Source organism: Bison bison, unplaced genomic scaffold (assembly GCF_000754665.1).
Source record: "Bison bison bison isolate TAMUID 2011002044 unplaced genomic scaffold, Bison_UMD1.0 scf7180017864080, whole genome shotgun sequence".
Classification (NCBI taxonomy): domain Eukaryota; kingdom Metazoa; phylum Chordata; class Mammalia; order Artiodactyla; family Bovidae; genus Bison; species Bison bison.
Genome location: NW_011494652.1, coordinates 2,304,495 through 2,330,241, shown reverse-complemented (window position 1 = coordinate 2,330,241; position 25,747 = coordinate 2,304,495). Strand labels below are relative to the sequence as shown.

The following is a 25,747-nucleotide window of genomic DNA, read 5'->3' as shown; positions in this document are numbered from 1 at the left end:
ACCTGCTGCCATCTTGTAAACTGTAGTTGCCCTGAAGGTAAAAATGGTTTTCAGCCCCAAACATCCACCCACGCTGACTGAGGCCCTCTCCCCTCTTTCTAGACAAAAATTCACGGGGTTGGATTTGTAAAAATCCACGCACCCTGGAATGTGCTGTGCCGAGAAGCCGAGTTTTTGAAGCTGAAGATGCCGACAAAGAAGGTCAGCGATGATGCTTCTGCTTCCAAGGGGTCCCTGGGTCTGTGTGTCAGGGAAGCCGGCAGGAGAACAACATCGGGAGGGTCCAGGTTGTTAGGAAAAAGCCCAGGAGAGCTTCAGCGGCCCCCACCCCAGGAGGGCAGAAGGGTTCCAGGGTCCCCTGGGAGGGCAGAGGTTACAGTCTGGGCCCCACAGAGATGGCATAGGGGCCCGAACTTCTCATAAACACAAACATGGGGAAACTTCCTGCTCCCTATGTTCAGTATTTCAGTTGGTTCGTCAGACTCATTTTATATGATTACAATTTCTATGTTGCTGGGGCTTTTCTTCTTGATCTCCGACAACTTCAAGCTGGGAACCCCATGTGTACCAGGAGCTCAGGGAGGCCTCAGGGTTTACTTGTGAGCGTGGAGAGGGAAGCTGTTTTCAGGAATGTCAGCTCCCAGCTTCTCAAATCTGCTAGCATCCTTTGACTTGCCTCTTTTTAAACAAATCCAAAGTTGGGGGAAGTTCCCTGGAATGTACTAGAATTGCCCTTTTGGCTGGGATCTCCCAAAACTCTGAGCTTTCAGGAAACCCAGCTTTCAGAAAACCCCAGGCGTGGAGGAGGCATCCTGGCCCATCCCCACCCCCTGTTCCCAGGCCAGCCAGCTCCAGGGGCAGGGGTGGAGGGAGGGTAGAGGGGAAGGGGCTGCCTCCCCAACCAGCTCAGAAGAGATGCCCAGGGTCAGGGCTCAGCAGATGACACGCTCCCCTGCCCTGCCTGGTCCGCAGCTGTATCACATCAGCGAGACCCGCGGCCTCCTCAAGAAGATCAACTCTGTGCTCCAGAAGATCACGGACCCCATCCAGCCCAAGGTGGCAGAGCACAGGCCCCAGACCACCAAGAGGCTCTCCTACCCCTTTTCCCGGGAGAAGCAGCACCTGTAAGTGGGGGCCCCACCTGCCCACCCCTTCCCAAGGAGGGCGGGGTCTGCTGTGTGGTGACATCACCCCATGCTGGACTTGCCCTAATGACACAATCTGCAAGACCAACCAGAATTCTCTATCCCTCCCCCACCCAAAGAAGTGGCCACTTCAGCCCCTGGAGTGTATTCCCATAAGAGCTTGTGGTACTTGAGCACAGAAATAACCTGGAAATAACCTCTGAGGTCACTACGAACTGAGGAATTAAGGGGACAAAAATCTCTCCTTCTGCTGGGTGACAGTTAGGAAAACTAGCACAGGCCCAAGTGAGGGCAGGCCTGGGCCCCCTCCCCTGCCTGACTCTGTCCCTCTCAGGATGTGTTCTGAGAAACTGGGCAAGGTTGACTGTAGCCCCTGAAGTCTGCCGAGCTCTGGGAGCTGAGAATTGGAAAGCAGCTCCCCAGCCGGAGTTCTGGGGCCCAGGTCTTGCAGCTAGCGGGGCGGCCTGGCAGGGCTGCACCTCTTCTGGAACCTTCCCTCCTCCCCCAATCCTGATGGGCAGTGGGGCGTAGCCACCTGGGTCAGTGGCGGCTGCATGGCCTCGCTGGGCAGAGCTGGAGTGTGGGCGGGAGTGGGAATAGAAAGTTTGGAGTCTGGGAATCCTGTGGGGCTAGGATGACAAAGCTATGGGGAGTAGGAGGCCCATGGACACCCCTCGTCCCACGGGACCCACAGAACTGGGCCTCGGCTCAGAACTGGAGCTTCTGCTCTGGCCCGGGCGTTAGTCATAGGGCAGGGGCCACATGCTTCATTGCTATTTCCCAGTCCTGCTGGGGATCAGACATGAGAGAGAGGAAGTGCCCCAGCCCAGCTTCCCCCTCCAGCTCCAGGCCCCAGACCCCCGGGCATGAGAGGGAGACACCCGCCTTCCACGGCCCATAAGGCCCCGGCCTCCCTCCACTCTGCCCTGGCTGGCTCCCTCGACACCCCATCTCGCAGGCCTGGCTCTCCTCCAGGCTCTGGGCCACTCCCACCCCGAGTAGCCCTCCCCAGCTCAACCCTGACTGTCTTGGGGAGTGGGTGATACATTCCAGACATGTCCCTGTGCCCTCTAGCCCTAAGACATCTATGTAGCCCAAGACCTTAGGACCAAAACCATTTGGGAATTACAGTGAGACTGTGTCAAATGTTAAAGTATCCAAGAGTGTGATTGCCGTGGTATCACTGAAGCAGAAGTGAAATTGCCCCCTGAGGGTGTCCTCAAAAAGAAAAAGAAAAAGGGTCCTTGAAGAGGGAGGTCTGCCCACATTTGCTACTAGGATCACCTCCCCTGCCCACACCATGACCCCGTGTGGGTCCAGTGGGTGAGGATGAGACAGATCCTTCCAAACATCCAGGGTTGGGTCACACCCAGCAGGTGGACTGAGCTTCGCTGATTTCACGGTCACCATTCACAGGGGTAGTGTGACCCCTTAGGGCCTTGGGAACCAGGAAAGCCAACTCTAGTGAGCTGTGTCTCTTTTTTCTCCCCAATATTTCAACAGATTTGACCTGTCTGACAAGGATTCCTTTTTCGACAGCAAAACTCGGAGCACAATAGTAAGTATCTCTCACTCATGGGAATCCACAGCTCCTCAGCAAGGTGGCCCCCGGGAAAGGGGATGATAATTTCATTTCAGCTAAATTCCCCTGGGTGGGGGGACTCTAATTGTCTGTGGTGGAAATAATGAGAATAATAAAACCAGCGGGCTGTGAGGAGCCCAGGGGAAGGACGGGTGGATCCGCGGGAAGGAGGCAGAGGGACTCCAGACTCCTCGGGTTATTTCAGAATGTTCCTGTGTCTTCAAGGCTCCCCGCACGCCTCTCCCGCTTCCTTGCTGCTGCCTTTATGGAATCTTTACATTCCTCTCTGCCTGGAGGGTTCTGAGCAGGCCGGCCAGGCGGGACTGATGGTGTGGCGCAGACAAAGGCATGAGGGTTGGGGCTAGATTTCCAGGGCTTTGCCAGACGAGCAAACTGCGATTTGAAATCTGACCAGGCCACTCTGCCCTACTCCAGGTATTGGTTTAATGTTTATCCAGCAGCCACCAACTTGTCCACCAGCCATGCTGGGCTGTGTCCAGCTCGGGACCCAACTTCTATCTAAACAAGGATTAACCTGGCGGCCAAGCCGCTGCTTTTCTCTCTTCCCAACCCAGCGAGGAGAGGGGCAGGACAGAGAGCAGGCAGCCGCTTGACCTTGAGCAGACAGCTGCTCCTCACAGGTGTATCTCGAGGCTGGCAGGCACCAGGCACGGGACAGCTGTGCACGCTGCCTTGGCATGGGGAGCTCACGCTGAGACCTGGACAGACCAGACCCAGGTCCCATCCACCCTGTGTCCCCTCCCAGCCTGGCAGCTTCCGTGGTGGCCTCTGCTCAAAGGGCTCCCTTGTGCCCCCACCAAGGGTGACCTGGATACAGGGCCTACTGTTATTATTGATTGTGTTATTGGTGAAATTCAACCTCATTATAATAAACAAGGAGGAATTCATTTATGCAAAAATGCCAGCGGCCAGTGTAGTTTGGGGTTGATATATGTCCAGGAGAGGAACTTCCTCTTGGCCACTGACTGCTCCAGGGAACTGGGCCCAGTTGAACCTGAATGGTTTCATTTTTTTCTTTGTCGTTTTGGGATGAGGGAGGATAGGAATGGCCAGTGGGGAGACCTGGGAACCTGCCATTTCCAGATGTGTGTGTGCCCTGGTTTTATATTACTGGGAATCACCAGCATGCTCCTGCAAGGGTAGGGTGTAAATTTGTAAATCCATTCTTGTTGTCGGGGAGGTGGCCCAAGGTTGGGGGGCATACATGAATGAAGGCTCTGGGGCCCATCTTGTTTAGGATCTGCTTTCTAATTGAATTCAGACGTGATCCCCAAGTCACAGAAAGCTATTCTGTCAGAGCCAGTAAGTGTTAGCTGAATCATCCTTGACTCTGATTACCTCTGGGGTGGGGGTCACTGTCTCCCAGAGACCTTGAAGGCCAGTTTGTAAACCACCAATGCACCAGAGAAACTCTTGGGTGACTCAAAACTCTGCCCTTGGTTAGCTCTATCCTATGGTCTCAGAGACCCAGCATCATTCTAGACAAGGCTACGATAGTCCTTTGTGTTCCTGGCACTGGGGCAGCCCAATATGCAGGTGAGTAGGAGCCAGGATCATCAGGGGGCCATGGGGAAGGGCCAGAGGTGCTGGTCTTGAGACTTGAATCTTCAGCCTGTAGGCGCTAGGGAGCCATAGATGGTTGTGGAGCAAGGTCCTAGAAAAATCACCACCAGTGGCCAGACATGGAAGAGGGTGAATATGGGGTCATAGTGGTGGTTGTGAACCAGGGCTGTAACTGCATGTGGAAGGGAAGAGGTGATTACAGGAGAAGCAGCAAGGTCAGGATGAGGCCGCCGATGAGATTCAGAAAGTGCCGGGGAGGGAGCCAGCTCACTGGGTGACTCATTCATTCACTCGTAGGTCGGTTGCTGAGCACCTGGTGTCTCCCCAAGACAAGCGGGAGGGGAGAGGCAACAGGCACGCTGATACTTGGCAAGTGTGGAGGGGTCCGGGATGAGAGAGCTGAGTTAGGGGACTCTCTGGCAATCCAGTGGTTAGTGTGCCACACTTTCACTTCTGGGGCCAAGGTTCAGTCCCTGGTTGGGGAACTGAGATCCTACAAGCTATGAGGTGCTGCCGAAAAGAAAGGGAGAAAGAGAGCAAAATTAGAAGGTGGAACAGTGGGGACCATGGCTCCTCGGTTGCCTGTTAGTTAAGGTGGCCCTGCAGCCACTTAGCTCTTTGGGGGACAAGCATTTCTGGTGAAAGGAACAGCCAGGGTAAAGACCCTGGGGTCCCAGGAGAGGACCGGTGAGTGAGGGGCAGACAGGAGGCCAGGTTGCTGGGACAGAGCTGGGCAGGTGAACAGAAGTCAGATGCCTCAGGGCCTGAGGGGCACTGGGAGGCGGGACCTTGGGGGTGTCGAGGGGTTGGAGTGCTCTGACCCGAACACCCACGGTGCAGGGTCAGTTCTTTTCATCTCATTCTTCAGATGGGGAAACTGAGGCTCGGGGCACCAGGTAGTTGGCCCAAGACCCCACAGCTTCAAGGACTCAAATGCAAACAGGCAGACCCCCAGGCCTGGGCTCCCAAGGATCGAAGTGAAGTAATTTGTTAGTTAAGATGGTTGGATGGCATCACTGACTTGATGGACGTGAGTGTGAGCAATCTCCGGGAGTTGGTGATGCACAGGGAAGCCTGCAGTCCATGGGGTCTGCAAAGAGTCAAACACGACTGAGCAACTGAACTGAACTGAAAGGAGCTCAAGTTGCTAGAACATCCAGGGCCACATCAGGGAGTGGGCCTATGGGCAGGGCCCTCACACCTCTGAATTCCAACTCACCCCTCAGCTGGAGAGCCGGAAACATGCCATGCACTGGACGCCCATACCCCTGGGCGCCAGCTCGACAAGGGCCTTTCAAGGTGACCTTGTCCTGACACCATCCTAGGGGGGTGCGGGAGGCGACCCTCGATGGAGTGACCGCGGCCCCCGCCCCATCCCCACCACAGGTCTACGAAATCCTGAAGAGGACAACGTGCACGAAGGCCAAGTACAGCATGGGTAAGGCGTGCTTGGGCTGGAGGTCAGCGCGCGTCTCGCTGCCTGATCTTCCTCCCCATCTTCTCTGTGCGGGCTGGGCGGCTGGGCCAGGGCTTTCCAGAGGGTTTTCATTTAAGCCTGTGTAACCATTTCAAGGCAGGAGAGCCGTTCCAGGACGGCAAGGCGGTTTTACGGCTCTTTTAAGCACCAAAGGATACTCGTCTCTGGCTGGAGGCGTCGGCAGTGGCCTGAGGCGCCTCTCCTAGCAGAGGCAGTGAATCCTGCCTGCGGGAAACGGAAGGGGCCACCGAGGGGTCTCACCCTGCTCTTGACCCTCTCAGTCCAACGGGAGGTCGTTAGGGTCCCATGGGGGCACCATCCTCAGCCAGTAGCCAGACACACATGCAGCCTAGAAGGTGCCTCCCCCAGCTTCCACCCCGAGCCGCGGCCCTACTGGAAGGGGTGCCTGGATGCAGAACCTGCCACAAAACCATTGCCGCTGGGCTCCTTGGGTACCAGTTTACAGAACACCTGAACCACAGGTGCAAAACCTTTCTGGCCAAAGCGTGCAGAGGGAATCCTCTCCCCATGGAGGTCCCTTGCCCGGGCTGAATTTGCTAAAGCAAATCATTTCAGGACAAAGGGATGCCTTTCCCCAGCCTTTCCTTGCTTCTCCTGGAGTGTTTTACAACTGCTAAGAGCTGAGCTCACAGCACAGTCCTTCGTGCTCTAGAAGCGTCTGAAGTTTCGTGGCTGGGGTTCAAGGATGCGGGGAGGGTCTGGTAAAAGCCTGTGCACCAGGGGAGACCCTGGGGGGTGGAGTCAAGAGTGAGATGCTCCCAGCTGAAGCCTGGGGCAGGCCTGAAATGCGGGGGAGGAGAAAGGATGCCACCTCCAGAGTCAGGTGGGTGTATGTCCCCTGCCCTGTGTGGCCAATGGTCACAGGGCCACCCTTCTGGGACTGAAATCTCTAAGCCTGTGTCCTAAGTCACTGGGCATGGGGGAATTCAGGAGTCAAGAGGAAGCCAGGAAAACTGACTCCATAGCACAGTGTCCAATGGAACGAGATCCTCCAGGGTGACCCAGGCCACCAGAGGTGGGAGAAGCATGGGTCTAGCCCCAGCAATGCATCTCTGACCTCAGTCTCCCTGTAGGGTCCCTGTATGGACAGAGGACCCTGGCAGGCTACAGTCCCTAGGGTCGCAGAGTCAGACATGACTGAGTGACTAAATGCACGGGGTCCCTGCTGGTGAAGATTTGTGTGGTTGTTGTAAAGGTTTGCAAAGAGTTCAGGGTTGGGCCCTTCTCAGCCAGAGCCGACCCCACACCAGGCCATCCTGGTCGTGGGGAGCTGTCTCTGTCTTCTGGCAAGTTCCATGGTGGACTGGTTCCCAGCAACCGTGATAGAGCAGACAGATGGTCCTTCTCTGCTCCCCATTCCACACTGGCACCTTGTCTGAAAGCCCTCCTGACCTCCAGATTCATAGATGGGGTCTGTCACCCACTAGCCTCTGTGTCAGGTAGGACCCCACCTTCAGGGAGTTTCTGCTCTGGAGGAAGGAGACAGATCAGAGAGAACCAGGTAAACCAGAACATAGTCTTGCAGGTTGAAGGAGCTGGGGAGTGAGGGGGAATTTAGAATCGGTGGTCAGTGGTCTTTCTGATGAGGTGGTGTTAGAGGGGTGGGCCTTCCAGACAGAGAGCACGGCCTGTGCAAAGACCCTGTGGCAGCACGGCGTTGAGAGAGTTCTGGGGGTGGTAGATCAGGCCCCTCCTTCACGTTTTATCGTAGCTGAACTTTCCAGCCAGGGGATTTTGGCCACGTGCCCCCACCTTACTCTGCTTTGGGTTTCCAAGCATCCTCAAGTGCCCTGATTACCCCAGATCACTAGCTGAGGAGATGGTCTATTAAGTGGATTTCACGGAGGGACTTTCCCATCCATGCAAGAGCAGAGTAGTCACAAGTGGGACAAGTAGGCCGCTGAAACGTCTGACCCACTTACTACCTAGAAGGGCTCTTGGGCCAGGTGGAGGGTTCTGTGACCAGCAAAGGGCTTCATGGAAACTCCTGGGCAGCTCTAGCTCCCCAGATCAGATCTCCAAGGATCCCAGGCCCTGTGCACAGCTGGGCTCTGCCTTCCCCCCTTACTCTGGGGCTGGGCATCTGAGTCCACACCTCTGGACTCTGGGAGGTGCAGGTGTGGTTATGTTTATCCTGCTCCCAGTGCGGGGCGTTGAGCAACAACCTAGGTCCTGGCCATCATTCCACTGTCCCCGGGAGCACTGGATGGCAAGAATGAGCACCTTGCCCCCAGACACAGCTTTGATCCTTTCAGGGCCTCATTCATGTATAACTAATAGCCGGATGTATAAACAGGGCAAGGAGAGGGAAGAAAGAAGGACTCTGCCCTTTTAAATAAGAGGCGCAAGTGTGATAGATACGGTAAGTGCCTCTGCCCCGTGTGGGGCCCGCAGGTCTCCTCTTCGGCTTTTCCAATCAACCTAAAATCTAATTCCAAATTGTATGTGTGTTTTCTGACACCATCAATTTTCCCATCCGTATTTTTCTCATGATTCAGCTTCTCTAACCACTTACATTCCACTCCCTCATTCATCTGCAGGCTTGCCCTCAAGCAGGTGGGGGTAGCTGGTGAATCGCAGGTTTGGGGGTCCCTCCTTCCTCCCAGGTGTCACTTCCTCTTGGGGTTTCCTCTCTGTCTTTCTAATTCTGCCAACAGAGCATGTTTTTATCATGTCGAACCCGGGGAGGAAACCCCAGAAAGGTGGCCGGGCTCTGTGCGGCCAGGTGTGGCTCACTTTGAAAACATTTTCAATGATTGAGACAGTCCTGGGACCTCTCTGATTGAACCCGGAGCTGCAGGAGACACGACTGGTCCGTAACCCTCTCTCTGCCTTTATTTTCAAGGCATCACGAGCCTGCTGGCCAATGGTGTCTACTCGGCGGCCTACCCGCTGCATGATGTAAGTAAGCTGAACCCACACTGTCCATCTTTGCGTGTCATTTGAGTCCCCAGGTCCCCAGGACCACAGCACACCAGGGCTCCCCCAGGGAGCTCTAATCGTCCTGCGGTCCGGGCTTCCTGCTTTGGCGCTCCTATAAAAACGTCACCGGCTCACAGCCCTTCCTGGTTCCCCCAGGTGGGAACAGACTTACACGCAGAGCCATCTTTTCTCACTGAACCGTTCCTCCAGGACAGGGGCGCTATGGCAGCAACTCTGCCCCAGGCGTATCTGAACCTCAGGCCAGCTGTGCGCCAGCTCGGTCTCCCCACCCCTGCCCACTGCCCTGCTGGGCTCTGGCAGATTGGCCAGAGCTCTTCGTGTATCTGCTTCTGCAGAGCCAGTGGTCAGTTTCCTGAGCTGCAGCTCCAAATCCCACTGGTGCCCCTGACAAATACAGCCTGTGGCCACAGCCGCATGATGGTCTTGGCTCACGATGGAGAGAAAGAGGATTCTCTTCTTATTGTCTCCATGGAAACAGGGACTAGAGTTCAGCAGGGCACTGGGGATGGGCCATGGGGCCTGAGCAGTGTGGGAACACCGGACGGAGGATCTCTGGAACTTTCCAAATGTGTGTTACTGCAGAGGCTAGGAGAGAACGGGGGCAGGCCTGGGGGTCCAAGGACCTGGATTCTAGTCCTGGCCACTCCCTCCTTTGCGGCCTTGATTGGAGGCAGCCCAGGTCCCCTCTGAGCCCCAGCACCCCCATCTGCAAGTCGGGAATAATGCTCACCCTGTCCAGTTACCAGGGCTGCAGAGGGTGTTGATGGGAATACAGAAGTGGGAGGGCCTTCAGTGAGACACTGGGTTGGACAAACAGAGGGGGTCAGACAGCAAAGGGCCATCCAGCCGGACTGCTGACCCAGAGGGAAGGATGCTTAGCCGACCTGCCGCCGCCCCCTTGTCACTCACTGCGGGGGTTGGGGATCAGCCCATCCCGCTTTCCCATCTCTGTGCCTCTGTTCCTGCTGTTCCTTCTGCCTGCAATGCTCTTCCGCCTTCTCTGCCTAGACCCTCGCCCAAGGCAGATAGAGCAACTGCCTGGAGCCTGCCTTTTCCCCTCCCCCACACGGCTGAGTCCTCCCTTCCTCTCTGGGCCTGCCTGCTCTCTGTTCCACTAAGAAAACACTGTTTGGCTGTCATTCATTACACGTGTGGCGCCTCCTACATACCTAGTAAATGCGGTGTGGGATGAAATCAGGTGGTCTTGACAATTGACCTATTGCTGGATAAATGTTTCCAGGACCAGGCTCAGACTCGCAGGTCCCAGCTGGAGCTCCTGGCTCCTCCCTAGAAGGGACCTCACTCATCCACCCCACCAGTGCCTCTTGGGTTTGCTCAGCCTCACAGGCACCAGGAACACAGCCCTGCATGGCCTTCCAGCTGGTCACCCCTACCAAGAGGTCAGGGAGAGAAGCCAAAACATTTCAGGGCCTCCCTGCCTGCTTGATTCAGCCCTTTAAGTCTCGAAAGGGAAAGGGAAGAAATCAATGTTTCTGAGTACTTAACTGTATGCAAAGAACCATGTTTAGTAGGAGTTTTATCTCATTTAATCTGGTGCAGACACGAAGGCTCAGAGATGTTTAGCAACTTGCCCAAGGTCACACAGCACCCCTGTTGGGGAGCTGGGGCCAGAAGACAGCTGTGGTTGACAGGCTATTCCACCCCCTGCTGCATAACCACCTCCACCTTCCTGGAGGCCGATGCGCCTCCTCTTCTCAGGCTTGGCTGCTGCGTTTGTCTTAGGAATGGATTCTCACTGTAGTTTAAACCGAGTACAAGACTACCTAATCCACGGGGCCCACACAAAGCATTTCCAAGATCCATATCTTGGAAATTCCTCTTGCATCATCATCTTTGTACCTGACAGGGCAGTAGGGAAGCCCATCATGTGGGGACTGTTCCCACTTTACAGATGGGGAAACTGAGACTGCAGCTACTCTTCCACTTGCCCAGGGGCACACAGCCAAGGGGCAGAGCCCAGATGCTGGCTCTGTTTCCAGGGTTCTTTCCAGCCAGATGATGGACCTCAGTCATCTCAAGGGAATATGAGATTTTCCGTCCATGATACCATGCAGCTGATAGACATGCACACCATTAAGTACTGAAGCTGAGGTTCAAATATTTGGGGCGATAAATCCTTCTGAATGGAGTTCCGTGGACGCCATGCCTTAAATAGAGGATGCTGGCTGCACTGAAGCTGCACCTTAGCCTCTGGCAGGAGGCAGACTCCTCCTGTGCGTGTATGGGTCTCACCATCAGCCTCTCACCCCTGAGCTGTGCTAGGTCACATCTCAGTACATGGCCTGGAGCACCCCACCCCCTCCAGGTACTCACTTGTTCATTCATTCAGCAAGAGCATCCATCCATCAGACCAGGTTCTGGGTCATGGCCACCCAGACAACAACCAGTTATGACTGTGCGTGGAGGATAGAGGAAGAGCCTTCCGACCTGTAACTGGCGTTCAACTCCGGAGAAGGACTTGGCATTTCAGCTGCTGCTGGACAGCTTTTTGGCTTCCTTCCTGGTTGGCAACTGCCCCCTTCCAGGTCCCCAGCTAACTGACCTCTGTGGCAATGAGGTGCTCCTGGAGTCGTGGGGCCATCTCAGCGGAGAGGGAAAGTGCTAGAGAGGCATAAAGGTTGAGGCGGGTGGGTAGGGGGGCGGAATGTCTAAAAACTGAGGGGAACTCGGTTAAACTGCTCCCAGAGCATCTTCATTCAGAGACCACGGGCATTAGTGGTCTGTCTGGTGATCATATTCTCACCACTGGAAGGGGCTGGCTGGCCTGGTGGGGCTTGTGGAAGGAGCTGGTAAGTGGAGAGGGCACCAGGCAGACCCTGTAGGCCCAGCCTCTCCCGCACTTCTATTCGTCTATGTCACCCGTCTGGGAAACACCCTTTTGACTTTTAAGCCCTCCTTTTCTGCTGGGATTGGAGACCTGGATCCAAGTCCCAGGTCTGACCAGGGTCTCGCGTCTCTCCCAGGGAAGTCAGTGTGCTCCTCTGAGCTCCGGTGTTGCCATCTGTAGGATGAGGACATTGGCCTCACCGATCTAACTCAGCATCCTTCCTGGGACACTTGAGAGGGAGAGGGGCTCCTTGAGGTGCATCCTTCTTGGATGAGAGGGGCATCCTTCTTGAGAGGGAGAGGGGCACCACACAGGTGGGGCCTGGGACACAACAGCAGGACACCTGGCAGGATGGGATGTACATTGACCATCCCTCCAGCCCCCACAGCCCCTTTTCTCTGTGTCACCAGTCCCAAGGGACTGACTGCTTGCTCTCCCTGGGCATCGTCTCTGCATCGAGGGGAAGGCGCTTCGGGCTTTCTGGGAGTGGAGGGAGGGCAGGTGGGACAGCCCGGGGCTCACGGCGCTTCTTATCACAGGAGGAGGGAACCTAGGTGCCCTTGCACACTATACGAGGTTCTCTCCTGAGACGAGCCCACCTGCCTTGTGGAAGGGTCACAGGACAGTAAGAGCCTTTCTCTCTTTCCAGGGAGACTATGAAGGAGACAACGTGGAGTTCAATGACAGGAAGGTAGGTGTGCAGACCCGGGAGCCCGCTCCTTGGGGTCAGGGGCCCTGGGCCAGCAAGGGGCAGGGGTGCAGGGTCCCAGAGCCTCGGCCCCACAGCTGGTGGAGAAGGGGGGTGAAGTTGCCTTGTTGGACTATTTTCCTCATGCTGTGTGCGTGCTAAGTCACTTCAATCATATTTCACTCATTGCCACCCTATGGACTGTAGCCCGCCAGGCTCCTCTGTCCATGGGATTCTCCAGGCAAGAATACTGGAGTGGGTTGCCATGCCCTCCTCCAGGGGATCTTCCCAACCCAGGGATCGAAACCCGGTCTCCTGCGGCTCCTGCACTGCAGGTGACTTCTTAACCGCTGAGCCATTGGGAAGCTCTGATCCTCAGAAGCATCCTTGGCAGGTCGTCCGAGCGTGTGAGGGGAAGGGAAGTGCCCCGAGCCTGCCCTTTTGCCCCGTCCTTCCTTCATGCACCGACTGTATCTCACTGGAGCAGCCAGAACCTCCACGGTTCTTTGCTGACATTTAGCCTAATCACCCCACCTTCCGGGGAAATGAGTTTGGGAACAGCGAGGCCAGCCACCTGGAGTGCCCCGGCCCCCAGCATCACTCCAGTAGGGGACACCATGGATGGTGGTCAAGCCAGTACTTCTCAAACTTACCTGTCCTGGAACCCTTTTTAATGGGGAAGTTATGGAGCTAGTGTTCTGCGGGACATACTTTGGGAAACACCAAGTGACCCTTTCTGCTTCACTGGCTCCTAATCCCACCCACCTGTGCTCTCAGTCACTCCTGCACCATCACAGCCGCTTCTCCTCCTTCCCTCGCTTGCCTACTCCCCGATACCAGCCTCTACATAGCTTCCCTGGTGGCTCAGACGGTTAAAGAATCTGCCTGCAATGAGGGAGACCCTGGTTCAGTCCCTGGGTTGGGAAGATCCCCTGGAGGAGGGCATGGCAACCCACTCCAGTATTCTTGCCTGGAGAATCCCATGGACAGAGGAGCCTGGAGGGCCACAGTCCAAGGGGTCACACAGAGTCGAACACGACTGAGCCACTAACACTTTCTCTGCTTCTACATGAACTCCTCCCATCTCCCCAACAAGCTCAGCCCTCCCTCACCTCAGGGAGCCACCCCGCCCTGCATTCCTTCAGCCATCCCCCACCCCCCCCCCCGCTCCCCCCACCCCGTGCACTTGCCCTGCCTCTTCTCCTGGAGAGTGGATCCCGCTGAGATGACGGTGGAGATGACGGTGGAGACGCTTCCCTGAGAACCTCACAATGGAGGCCTTGTCCCCAGTCACCAGGGCCCCGAGCCTCTGTATGGGAACTGCTCTCCGCTCCCACCTCCCTCCAGCCCCCAATACGTGCTTTTAAATCTCTGGTACTTGATACAACTCGCCCGCCTGCCCGGGAATCCAACTGAAGATGCTATCTGATTTAGCACAAAAATTACATATTTGGTTATTTTTAGTGGAACATCTGGCATTCGTCTAAGAGTCCGTGACTTGCAGATCTCCCCTATCCGGTCCACGGGCCTGCCCTGCACCAACCCTGGCCTTGGAACCCAGCCTCCTACGTCCCTCTGCACCACCTGCCACTCCCTGTCACCCCTTCTGGCCATTCAGCATCCAGGTCCCAGGCCCCCTACCCCAGTCTCCCCCCTTCTTCCCCACGCTCCAGCCTCACTGACCGCCATTCTAATCATAGGAGACTTGACTGATGGCCACGTCAATGCCAAGACTGCTATTCAGTTATTACTTAGGAACTACTTGGCACCGCTGTGTGCCAGCCCAGCGAACAGCTCCAGGTTTATTCAGACCGAGTCGGACACGACTGAAGTGACTTAGCAGCAGCAGCCATGTTCTCTGCCTGGAATGCTGCCTGCCTCTCTCTATTTAATTTTATGTCCCAGCAACAAATACAAGGCCTGAGAATACTGGGTGAGTGGATGGATGATGGGTGGGTGACAGATGGATTGACAGGTGGATGGACAGGTAGGTGGATGGATGGGTGGACAGGTGGATGGACAAATGGAAGGGTGGATAGATGAGTAGTGGTGGATGGGTGGAAGGAAGGAAAGACAGAAGGGAGGAAGAGGAAATGCCCCAGACACGTGTTTGGGTCTCAGCTCAGAGAACTCATTCTCCCATGATCATTTCACCCTAAGTGATCTGGTTCTGAGTATTTCGCTTTTGCAATGAAAAAATCCGTGGCATCCTGTCAGTGGCAGGATCCCCATGTGCCCGAGGACACAGGACAGAAAGGGGGGCGAGCCAAGCCAAGGCCATTTTCCTGTGCTGATCTGACAGAGCAGGGCACAAGCAAGAGTGTTTCAGGGGAGGCGGGCCAGAGCCGGGCCAAGCACAGCCACAGCTCTTGGCCTTATCTTTGGACTGCAAACCCGTGATCCAAGAGCTCCCTCCTCCAGGTGTGAACTGAGGTGGCCTCTGGTATGCTGTGCTGAGAGCCACAGGGCCCTGGCCCATAATGCATTTATTCATCCATTCATTCAACAATTGCTTGCTGGAAACTTGTCATGTGCCTGGTCTGAGAAGCTGGGGATGACACAGACCAGACTGGCCCTACTGGTGCCTCCAACCCAAGGGGAGATGGCAAGGGACAAGTCCATGGACAGTCCTACGGACCCCCTCAGTGCCATGACAGCCCCCCAACCCAAGCCATGTGGGCTCAGGTGGGAGGTCTGGGCTGGAGAGATGCCAGTGGGTGGAGCCAGGATCTCTCTGAGGTCAGGTGCTGGAAGGCTCCAGGGTCACCATGACCAGAGCCACCAGCCCCCAGCAAGCCTGCTCCAGGGCCTCAGACACCTCCCACCTGCTCACAGGCCGAAGGGCTCCGCAGAGCTCTGCCAACCCTAGCCAGGAAATCTGATGTTTGATTTCCTTGTGCTGATGGCTGCAGGGTGATTGATGTTCTCTTCTTGGCAGGAAGAAAAGTCCACCGAGATAAAGTGGTTTTTGTAGAAAGGTGGGCTGTACCCCCATCTGTCATGTCTACTGGTGGGTGATGGCCGGCCTGCTGCGACCAGTCCCACTGGGCAGGCCCAGGAACGGGGTGGCCAGTATGACAAGGCCAAGCCTTCAAGTGGGTCTTTCTGTGCCTCCCCTTTCTATCCCAGGGCCTCTCTCCTCATCCCTCCCTCTGATCCACCTCCAGTGCGTCTAGGCTGTAAATTTCAGCTGAGGGGAGGAAGCTGCCTTTGGTGACGGCTGCTCTGTTTATCCAGAGGTGCTGTGCCATCTCATCGGAGTTTGCTGGCTCAGACCTCTCCCTTTAGAGAGTAAAACTGTAGGCTTTCCTCCTTTTCTGCATAATCAGACAGATGACACGTAATGAGCCCCCAGCACTCTACTTCACAAAGCCTTGGGTCCGTCTGAGTCCTCACCATGACTTGGGAGGAAGGACAGTCTCCTGTATCAAGGAGACTGTGGGACTCGGCGGGGAGGGTCTGCCCAGGACACCCACTGCAGACCCAGTGGAGCCACCATCCCAGCCCGGCAGCCTGGCTCTAATTCCTGGACCCCTTCTCTTCTGAGATAGGGTCGGCCCCGTGCATCCTAGTCCCTTCTGCAGAAGCTCCAAAGGCTCTCCCACCAGCAGCCAGACTTGCCATTAAGTCTTTCAGGACTTGGAGTCATGCTGAACACGTCCTGTTCATGCCACTTAAAGAAAGACTTAAAATCCAAAGAAAGCTCCTCTTACAGAGATCAGAGTAGGCGAAACCCAGGATTTTGACAGCAAGGTTCGCTTGTAGTTAAGAATGCATTTAGCTGTTCTCTGTTGTTTTCCTCCCTGCGTTCTCCTCCCTGCTCGTTTTGTCCCTGTGTGCTGACTTCTGATGAAATACAATGTTCGTGCTCTCCTGAGTATTATGCTCCAGCTGCAGAAGGAGAGAGGCAATGCAAAATGGAAAAAAAAAAAAAAAAGGAAAGTTTGCTGCACCTGCTAAAGGTTCTAGGGACCCTTGACTCCCTGGTCTGTGGAGGCTGGACCCCTCTGAGTGAACCTCTTACACATTTTTAATTTTCAGAGGCTCAGTTGAAGGGATCTTTGTGTATGGAAAACCATCCCACCAGCTGTGGGTCTTCCAAATCAGTGGGGGAGAATGTACTCACTCAGGCTGATATAACAAAGTACCAGACGGGGTGGCTTGAACAGAAAACATTTTTTTCTCATGATCCTGGAGGCTAGAAGTCCTAGATCCAGGTGCCGGCAGGGTTGGATTCTGGTGACAGCTCTCTCCCTGGCTTGCAGACGGCCGCCTTCCCGCTGTGTAGCCTTTCCTCCATGTGTGCACGAGAAGGAAGCCAGCTCTGGTGTCTCTTCCTTTTCTTATATGGACATGAGTCCTGTCAGGGTCTTTTCTAATCCCCTTCATGGATCACAGCCTGTGGTGGTGAAGGGGCTTGCAGAACTCAATGAAGCTATGAGCCGTGATGCACAGGGCCACCCAAGACAGACAGGTCATGGTGGAGCCCTGATGCTGGGAAAGATAGAAGGCAAAAGGAGAAGGGGACAACAGAGGATGAGATAGTTAGATAGCATCACCGACTGAGTGGACATGAATTTGAGCAAACTCTGGGAGATAGTGAAGGACAGGGAAGCCTGGCAGGCTCCAGCCCATGGGATTGCAGAGTCAGACATGACTTAGCAACTGAACAAGTCGTGTCAGAGCAAAACCCTGCTCTCATGACCTCATTTAACCTTAATTACTTCCATAAATATGTAGCCTCCTATTACAGTCACATTGGGCAACTGAGGGTTCAACACGTTTGTGTTTGGGGAGATACAAACATTGATTCCATAGCATAGGGTATTGGGCACGATGACGTAAAAGGCTGTGTTTTAAAATCAAAATAGAAAGCTGTATTTGATGTATTTGGGGCCACAGCAGAATCTGAATGTAAGAGACTCTCGCAAGTTTTAAATTTAAATATTAAGAAAAGGGAAAAGGACAGAAGTCAAGCTTCAGTGTACAGGAGAGACCCAGAGACCTTGGCAAGTCCTCACAGGCATCCCCACGCTGGCCTTCTATCCATTCCCTGAATGATGCCAGCAGAGACAGGGAGCCAGGGCACTGGGTTCCCAGCTGGGGCCAGCTTCCCCCTAGCCAGCAGGGTCACCGTAGGCTTTGGGTTAAGGTTGATAGAGCATTAATTACCCACGTGCATGGGATCTCTTTATTAAAACCAGCAGTCCTAACCCGGTATCTTCTTTAAGACACCTACGTGTTCATACAGACATATGAATATACACGTTCCCACAAGGCCAAGCTCATTACCATCCTGCCCAAGCCTGGGGCGTAGTGGGTTTGTGGATCTCATTCATCTCACTCAGCCATGTTAATCAGACAGCCTGTCTCGGGAGATCCACCCCTGCTCTTTTGCTCCTCGTGAGATCTGTTAAAATCATACTCCTGGGGTTTCTCTGCTCCAAAGCCTGGTGGGTCTGTCTTTAACAAAGAAAGTGAGGTCTCTGACAGTGGCAGGCCATTTAAAATCCCAGATCAAATAGTGAAGTGTGAGGATTCCGTAACGATGCCAGAAGCTTCTTTCCCATCCCCACGTCACCTGAAACCATAGATCTGTTCTTGCTCGGGGATGCAACCACTGCCCACGGGTTCTTTGAGGCCCTTACCAGAGCTGAAACTTGGGACCCATTTTTCCATGTCCATCTCCTCCACCAGAATGGGAGCTCCAAGGCTCAGGGGGGTGTCTGTGGTGTTCAGCTCACAGCCCATTGTCCAGCACGGTACCTGGCACAGGACTGACTTTCTATATGAGCTTGTTGAATGAATGAATGACGTAGCCGTGAGCTGAGCACCTTGGCAGCTCTGTGTTCTGGCGAGGGACCTGGGAGCAGTTTACTTTTCCCCAGCCCTCACCACTTCCTTTTTCCCAGCTCCTGTACGAAGAGTGGGCGAGTTACGGGGTCTTCTACAAGTACCAGCCCATCGACCTCGTCAGGTAAGTGGGGACGCTGAGAGCAGGCCTGGGTAGATAAACATTGCTGTGCATCTCAACCGCACTGAGTGTGCAGAGCGTGGGCCCTTGCTCGAACTTGAAGGGCTTGTGCAGGGGAGCTGAGGTCTCCCAGCAGAGACCGGCAGCCTGGCCGAGCCTTAGATCAAGCAGTTTATTCAGATTTATTGCAGGCCTGGCTCTCATCTGTCATGTTCACTGTCTCCCCCTAAATTCATAGTCTGGCTCGGCCCAGTTGGGCATCTGGTGGGGTTTCTTTCTGTGTCTAAAGGAGGAAAAGAGCTGCCTGGGAATCTGTAAGAATTGCCCCTCTGGACACAGTGTCCTCTCCTGAGAGACCTCCCTCCCAGGGCAGACAGACCAGGCAACGTGTGTGCTGTGGGGACATGTAGATCAGAGCCCAGCCCATGAAGAAGACAGAGATGCTCAATATATGGAGTTACTGGTGCCTCAGGGCTGGAGTTTTTTCCTGTTTTTAGGCTGCATGAGGCTGGAACACAGCTGACCGCCTCCGGGGAGCATCTTGCCCTGCAGCATGGGCATTACAGGAGGAAATGCTTCCATCCTCGGGGCTCAGCAGAGGAAGGGTGGGCACTGTGAAAGCAGAGAGCCCCCCCAAACATGACAGCCTGGCTCAGAACCACCCCCGCCAACTCTGTGCTTGGTCGAGAACCAGGGGCCCCCGTGTGAGCTGTTCATGCTGGGGAAGGGGCGTGGTGTAAATTTTGCCCCTGGTATGGATTGAGAGTAAGCGTGTGTCTGTCTGGCTTTGCCCTGCGGTGCAGAAAGTATTTTGGGGAGAAGATTGGTCTGTACTTCGCCTGGCTTGGCGTCTACACCCAGATGCTCATCCCGGCCTCCGTGGTCGGCATCATCGTTTTCCTCTACGGATGGGCCACTGTCGATGACAACATCCCCAGGTAGGCGGGCAGCCCCTCTCCCCAAAGATGTCCTCATCTCACTAAGGAGCCACGTTCCCCTTACTGCAGGAACAGAACTTCCTGGGACTGGGACCCCTCACCCCAAACCTGGTACCCCACTCAGCAACCACCACCCCCCCTCCAAACCGGGAAGTCACAGGCCAGGCCAGGCACTGTCAGGACCAGAGACGCCCCATCCGAAGGCTTTAATAGCCGTCTGAGAGCGTGGGCGGCCTTTGCAGGCACGCTTGCCCTAGGAGACATTTTACTGTCGAGAGGAAGACATAAAATAAATATCCGACTCCTTTTTGTCCTTTGAAGCTTTTTTTCCCATTCAGTCCTTAGTCATTATGTGACAAGAAAATTCACTGGTTCCCTGTGAGGTCAGGAAGTGAGGCCGGACCGTTCGGAGACCTCGGGGCGGTGCACTCGGCCGGCCAGGCCCTGTCTGCGCTGCACCCCCGCTCCCATGATGTGGGGAGATCGTGTACCAGCAGCTTGGTCTGCAGGGGCTGGCCCGGTGCAGCAGACCCCAGCCCGTGCGCACAGGGCCGACAGGCCTGCCACTGCTCCCCAGGGAGCAGGCCAGGCATGGGGAGCTCTGGGAAGGAGGCTGAGACCCCAGAGACAGCCTGGCCTCACGCCGGGCGCATGTCTCCCAGACTGGCAGCCAGAGCGTGACTCAGGCAGTGGGAGTCTGAGGACAGCGTCTCCCCTCTTTGGTTGCTGTTCCCGGAACTTGCCAGTCTCAAGCCAGGGATAGCGGTTTATGATGTGAGCTCAGGATGCCAGCCCCGACTTCCATCAGGAACACTGTGCCTGCAGGCAAAGTGCTGGTTAGAGAGGCGGACGCCCCGCCCGCCTCCTGGGAGCCAGCAGTCTGTCGGGACAGTCTTGGGACATAGGGCAGATTACCCTTCTTACGACTCAGCCCAGCGTCTCTGAAGCAGAGCCCTGGTTTAGGAAATTCATCCATGGGTCTGCTCAGAAAAAGGCCAATGAAGGAGTCTTTGACCTGGGGGAGAGACTGGCTCCTTAGGCCCCACTCAGTGGTGTAGAAAGGCCACGCGCGGTGAAGTTTTGTGCAATGGATGTTTGAATACATGTTGTTGTTGTTGAGTTGCTTAGTCGTGTCCAATTCTTTGTGACCCCATAGATTGCAGTCTGCCAGGCTTCCCTGTCCGCCACTATCTCCCAGAGTTTGCTCAAACTCCTGTCCATTTAGTCGGTGATGCCATGCAACCATCTTCGTGAATAACAATAAAGTACTCCACCCACCCGGAACCAGAAAGTTAAAGGAATCTGGCTTCTGTCCCCTCCAGGGTTATTTTGGGCACAGGCAGGAGAAAGCTTGTCCCTTTGTTTGCCAATGACACGAGTTCACTGTGCTCAGGGGTTTAATGAAGGCAGAGATCAGAGTAGCTTAGACGTGGAGGGGACTTCACTCCAAAGTCCGAGAGACTCGGCGAATGGAATGCGGGGCGCCCCCACGGGGACTGCTCCATCTGCCTCCGGGTCCTGGAGGGAGGGCAGGGCTGGCGGCCTCAGCCTGGACACCCTGCCTCAGGAGGCTCAGGCTCCCCCGCAAGGGCACTGACAGCCCCGGGCCAGGCCAGGCCAGAGCTGTCACATGGCCAGGGTTACGGTCAGTGTTCACTGGGGACTCTGGAGCCCTGTCTGACCTCGGCCTCTGCTCGCTTGGTGCCTTGGACCAAGTGTGAGGTGTGTGTTCCCCTTGGAGCCTGGCCCGGCCAAGTCTGTAGGATGGCCAGTGCCCCCGCACCCCGCACCATGCTGCCCCACCGCCCGTGCCTCTGTCTGCTCCAAAGAGCAGGCGCCTGTTGCTCGTCTTTATTTTGGCTGAAGGCAGTGAAGGGAGAGGCTGAGGGTTTAAAACCAGCAGAAACAGGCTTTTTGTCTGGCTGGAGTTGTTTAAGCTGGCAGGGCAGAGGGCTGGGCAGCCGTGGGGCTCATGGGCAGGCAGAGACGCAAGCCCTGGCCTCCCCAGCCCCCTCCCACCCTCAGGCTCCAGGCCCCCCACCCGCCCAGTGGCGCCAGGCCACACACTGACAGTGGTGTGTGCATCCACTGGTCCCCTGAGAGGGGCCGGGGTCACACACGGGTGGGCGTCCTGCACCTCTTCCTTTCGGGAGAAGCCCCCAGAAGAGCGGAAGCTCAAGGGGGATGAGAGATGGGCCCCTCGAGTCGGTGCCTGTACCTCCTTTTGGTCACTGCAGCTGCCGTCGCTCTGTTGTGCCCACAATAGTGATGGTGAATGGGAGGATGGTTTAAATACGCCAGTGACGTTCCCAGGGCTTCCTAGACATTCCCTTGTTTAAGCCTCCTGACAACCCAATAACATGGGCTCTTGGGGAATTCCTTAGAGGTCCAGTGGTTAGGACTCAGCACGTGCGTTCACTGCCGTGGACCGGGGTTTAATCCCTGGTCGGAGAATTAAGATCCTGCAAGCCATGCGGCATGGCCAAAAAAACCCCAATATACTTAAATAAAATGCCGTGACCCTTTAAAAAAAAAAAAAAGGAGCTCTGTAAGTCTCAGCATGCCCATTCTATGGATACGGAAACTGAGGCCCAGGGAGTTCAAACGACCTGCCCCAGGCCACACAGATCACGAGCAGTGGAGCTGGAATTCACGTGCAGAGCTGGCTGGCTCCCGAGTCCTTGCTGCCCTCCGAACTGTGTGTGCCTGACCCCCCCAACGTACGTGTGTTCACAGGCACACACGTGTGCTCACACACACACACATGCTTCCCCGCATGCTCCGAGGCAATAGCCTTGCCCACCATCTGTCTTTCCGTCTACCGTGCCTGACGCCGTGCCTGCACACACACAGCAGGTGCACACTTCTTTGATGAGTGTCTGGGGAGAGCTACTGTGAGAGAGAGCTGAGCGGGATGCCTGCAGTGCTGCCAGAGGAGGGCCCCCGCAACCTCTTGGCAAATGCTCCCCAGTGGCTGTGGTCCAGCCAGGATCCTGTGCATAAGCTCAGGTGCATCCAGAAATTTTTCTTAAAAGCTATAAAGCAATCACCCTATTCACCCCCCGCCCTTCACCCAGAAAGCCATCTAACCCCCGGGAATCCACTCCTGCCTGTGCCTAACTATAGCTCAGCGTCTTGTCCAAATGAGCGGGGAGGAGAGGGGCAGAGCAGGGCGCAGCTGGCAGGGCCCTCTGCTGGCCTCTCTCCTCATCTTCCAGGAGGAGGAACTGAGTCTGGGGCTCAAGGACCAGCCCTGGGCACACAGAGGACAGAAACTGCCCCTCAAGGAGCCGAGCCAGGCCTCCTGGCCTCAGCAGGGAGCCCTCCTGTGGCCTCTGGGCGGCAGCTGAGAGCCGGGCAGAGACAGATGGGCTTGACAGGGACAGAGCCCTGGGCGCAAGTCCCACTCTGCTGTGTGGCCCTGGACAAGTGACGTCCCCTCTGTGGGTTGGCTTCCTGCTCTGTGAAGGTGGGATTGTAACAGCCCCAGAGTTGGTCCAGGCTGGATGGACACTCAGTGCAGTCTCCTGCTCACATGGCTGATGGCCTTTAAATACTACACTTTAGGAGGGCCCTGGGCATCGCAGAGCTCCCCGCGGTCCCCAGACTTCACATCCGCTCAGCAGAGTGAAACCCTGCCCTGAGCAGGGCCCCATCCTGCTCAGGGGCCACCCCTCATCTCCAGGGTGAGCCCGGCCTGGTGGGACCACAACCCCAGGCAGCTTGTAGGTGTGTTCCTTCCGATCCAGCCACCTACCTCCTGAGAGGAGGTCTGGGTGGACCACGTCTCCATCTTCTTATGGGTCCAGAGTGCCCAGCGAGGCCCTCAGGCTGGTACCGGGTCACCCCCAGGGGTGGACTGAAGCCCACAGGACTGGCACTGAGCAGGTGCTGGGTGCGAGGCCAGCACTCAGGAAGGGCATGGCATCCTCACGCTTTGACTCCTTTCCTCTTTCGGGTCTCCTGGGCCTTGTCACGTCAGGACTTGGATGGCATTCACTATTAGCACAGCTTTGACGGTGCCTGGTCATCAGAGGGAGGCTGCTGGGGACCTCGACTTCTGCGGGCAGCTCCAGGGCAGGCCGTGCATCCCACTGCCTGGGGCCACCCCAGAGATGAACACTTACGTGACCCTGTCCCGCCACACAGCAAGTGCCATGGGCCCACACCCAGGTCCACCCACAGAAGCTGCAGGCTGGGTGCAAAATTAAAGTGTGGGACCCTGTTCAAAGTCACTAAGACTATAAGGTGAGGGAGCAGAGAGTGGGAAGCCAAGCTGGGGCCTTGCGTGGAGAAGAGGGATGTGGGCCCCGGTGGAAGCCCACTGGCAAGCCGACCGAACCATGTCCACCCCGGCAAGGACGGCATGGCTCCGGAAATTGCTGGTCTGCGGGGGCCAGCGGGGGCCCTGGCCGTCGGCTGGGGTACTCCGGGCTGTCCTCTCTTCCAGCATGGAGATGTGCGACCAGAGACACAACATCACCATGTGCCCGCTCTGCGACAAGACCTGCAGCTACTGGAGGATGAGCTCCGCGTGCGCCACCGCCCGCGCCAGCCACCTCTTCGACAACCCCGCCACTGTCTTCTTCTCCGTCTTCATGGCCCTCTGGGGTAAGCGAGCGCCGCTTTGGGGCAGGGGCGGCCTTGGGTGGGTCCCGACCCTCCCTCTCCCTCCTCGAGGTTCCCCGCAGGGGCGTGGGCCAGGAATGCACACGGGAGGGATGGTCGGCTCCCATCCCGTCTGCTGGGCACCCGGGGGCCGTGCAGGGTCACAGATGCACATGACTGTGGATGTGTCCAACCAGGCCAGGAGCCCCTCATGGAAAGTCTCGGAGGGTGATTTCTCCCGGAAATGGAGCTCTTTCCCGGGGCTGGGCTCTGTTGGCTCAGGAAGGGCAGCTGCTTTCGAAGGAGGAGGGCCAAAGGTTCTGCCTTCCTCCCACCGTCCTCCCGATGATGCTGGGGAAGCTGACCCTGGCCAGGCCCTGGGGCAAGTCTCTCATCACCCCTCAGCACCCCTGTGGGTGCCCATTTCACATGTGATGACGTCAAGGTCCAGAGAGAGTGGATGTGAGTGGTCTGGGATCACCCACCTCCTGAGTCGCCATGGCCTGTGCCCTTAACCCCTAGACTGCATTGCCACCTGGGGTCCAGAGCAGATGGCTCCTCCCCAGAGTTCTTCCAAATGCAGGTCCTACCTGGTACCCATCTCAGGCTTGAGGGGGCGTGGGAGGTGGGTAAGTGGTGGTTGGATGAATCTCTGCAAACTCCGCAAATGGATGCATCTCCGTTTCTGGGTTAGCCGACAGGCCTACCTCCTCCTCCATGGCCCCGTGTGCAGCCTTTGCCAGCAGGGTATTCGGGGCTTGGGCACCCATGTGCTGAGCCATCACCTGGGCACCAGAGCCCCCGTCTTTGTGCTCAGGGGTCCCAGATAGTAGGAGATGGAGCTGCACAGAGAGAGCAGACAAGGGAAGGGTCAGGACCTCTGAGAAAGGGCAGTCAGGAGGGGCTGCCTGCAAGAGGTGTGAGCCTCTTGAGCTGGGTTCTGGAGATATAAGGGGCAGGGGTTCTGAGATGTGGGACAAACAGACTGTAGACACACAGAGGGCTGTGCTGTCACCTGCTGAAGGGCAGCCCCAGGCCCCGCATACTCCATGTGTCCTGGTGCTTGGTGGGCCCTGGTGGGCCAGGGGGTGGAGGGTGCCACTAGCCAGTCAGGTGTGCGGCTCTTACCTGTCAGTGCGATTGAGATCTGCGAGGATCCCGTCAAATAGAGAATTCAGTACAAGCCTCCGTTACTAAGGGGAGTGGGGACCTGCCCTCAGAACCTCAGAATCCTCTGAGTTGGGGCCTTGGATTCCCCTGCAAGCCAGGGGGAGTTTGGTGGTGACAGGAGAGAAGAGCCAACCTCCGCGGGCAGCAGAACAGGGCTGATGCCCAGGCAGTGGGCTTCCGGGCCCACACGCTTCTGGAACCCTCTCCCAGCCTGAGCCCACCCTGCATGGCCCTGCAGCCTCGCCCGCCACCCTCGCGGTTGTGTTCAGGCTCCATCAGTGTTAAGGGGCGGCTGCAGGGGCTCAGCGAGCCCAGGAAGCACCAGGTGCTGGCAGGGGGCTGGGGTTTGTCCCATTTTGTCCAAGGCTTCCTGGAGCCAGGAGCGTGGGGTTTGGCCCAACCCGTGAGATCTGGAGGCCGGTGTGCAGAGGAGCCGAGGGCTGAGTCAGGGGTCAGGGGAGAGGGGGAGAGCCTGGCCTGTCCTCTGGGCTTCTGTTCCAGCGTGGGCCACCGGCCGGGCCCTCTGCTGTCCGATCACTGCCCGATTACATTTCTACACTCGTTGGAAACCGGGGAGGACGGGTCCTGGTGAGGGTCCGAGCTGCAGCACCTCCTCTTAGAAGACGTGTCTGCACCGAGCACCTCACTCCCATCCCATCCCCACCCTCAGATCTGAAGAGGGGCTTGGTGTCCTCATCAGAGGCCCCTTTTGGGCGTCTTCTCCACCGAGGCCTCCGGCACGGTGCGCCTCTGCCTGCGTGGCTACGGG

At 56.4% G+C, this 25,747-nt stretch overlaps 1 protein-coding gene across 1 annotated transcript in view; it reads left to right on the top strand.

Moving 5' to 3' along the window:
* Positions 1 to 25,747, top strand: part of ANO1 (anoctamin 1, calcium activated chloride channel) — a 75,644-nt gene that overhangs the window by 3,512 nt on the left and 46,385 nt on the right. The window contains exons 3-11 of the mRNA XM_010837815.1: positions 103 to 201; positions 973 to 1,124; positions 2,649 to 2,703; positions 5,698 to 5,749; positions 8,655 to 8,710; positions 12,250 to 12,291; positions 18,201 to 18,265; positions 19,066 to 19,200; positions 23,651 to 23,811. Of these exons, the coding sequence (XP_010836117.1) occupies positions 103 to 201; positions 973 to 1,124; positions 2,649 to 2,703; positions 5,698 to 5,749; positions 8,655 to 8,710; positions 12,250 to 12,291; positions 18,201 to 18,265; positions 19,066 to 19,200; positions 23,651 to 23,811 (817 nt within the window). The remainder of the gene's footprint in view (positions 1 to 102; positions 202 to 972; positions 1,125 to 2,648; positions 2,704 to 5,697; positions 5,750 to 8,654; positions 8,711 to 12,249; positions 12,292 to 18,200; positions 18,266 to 19,065; positions 19,201 to 23,650; positions 23,812 to 25,747) is intronic.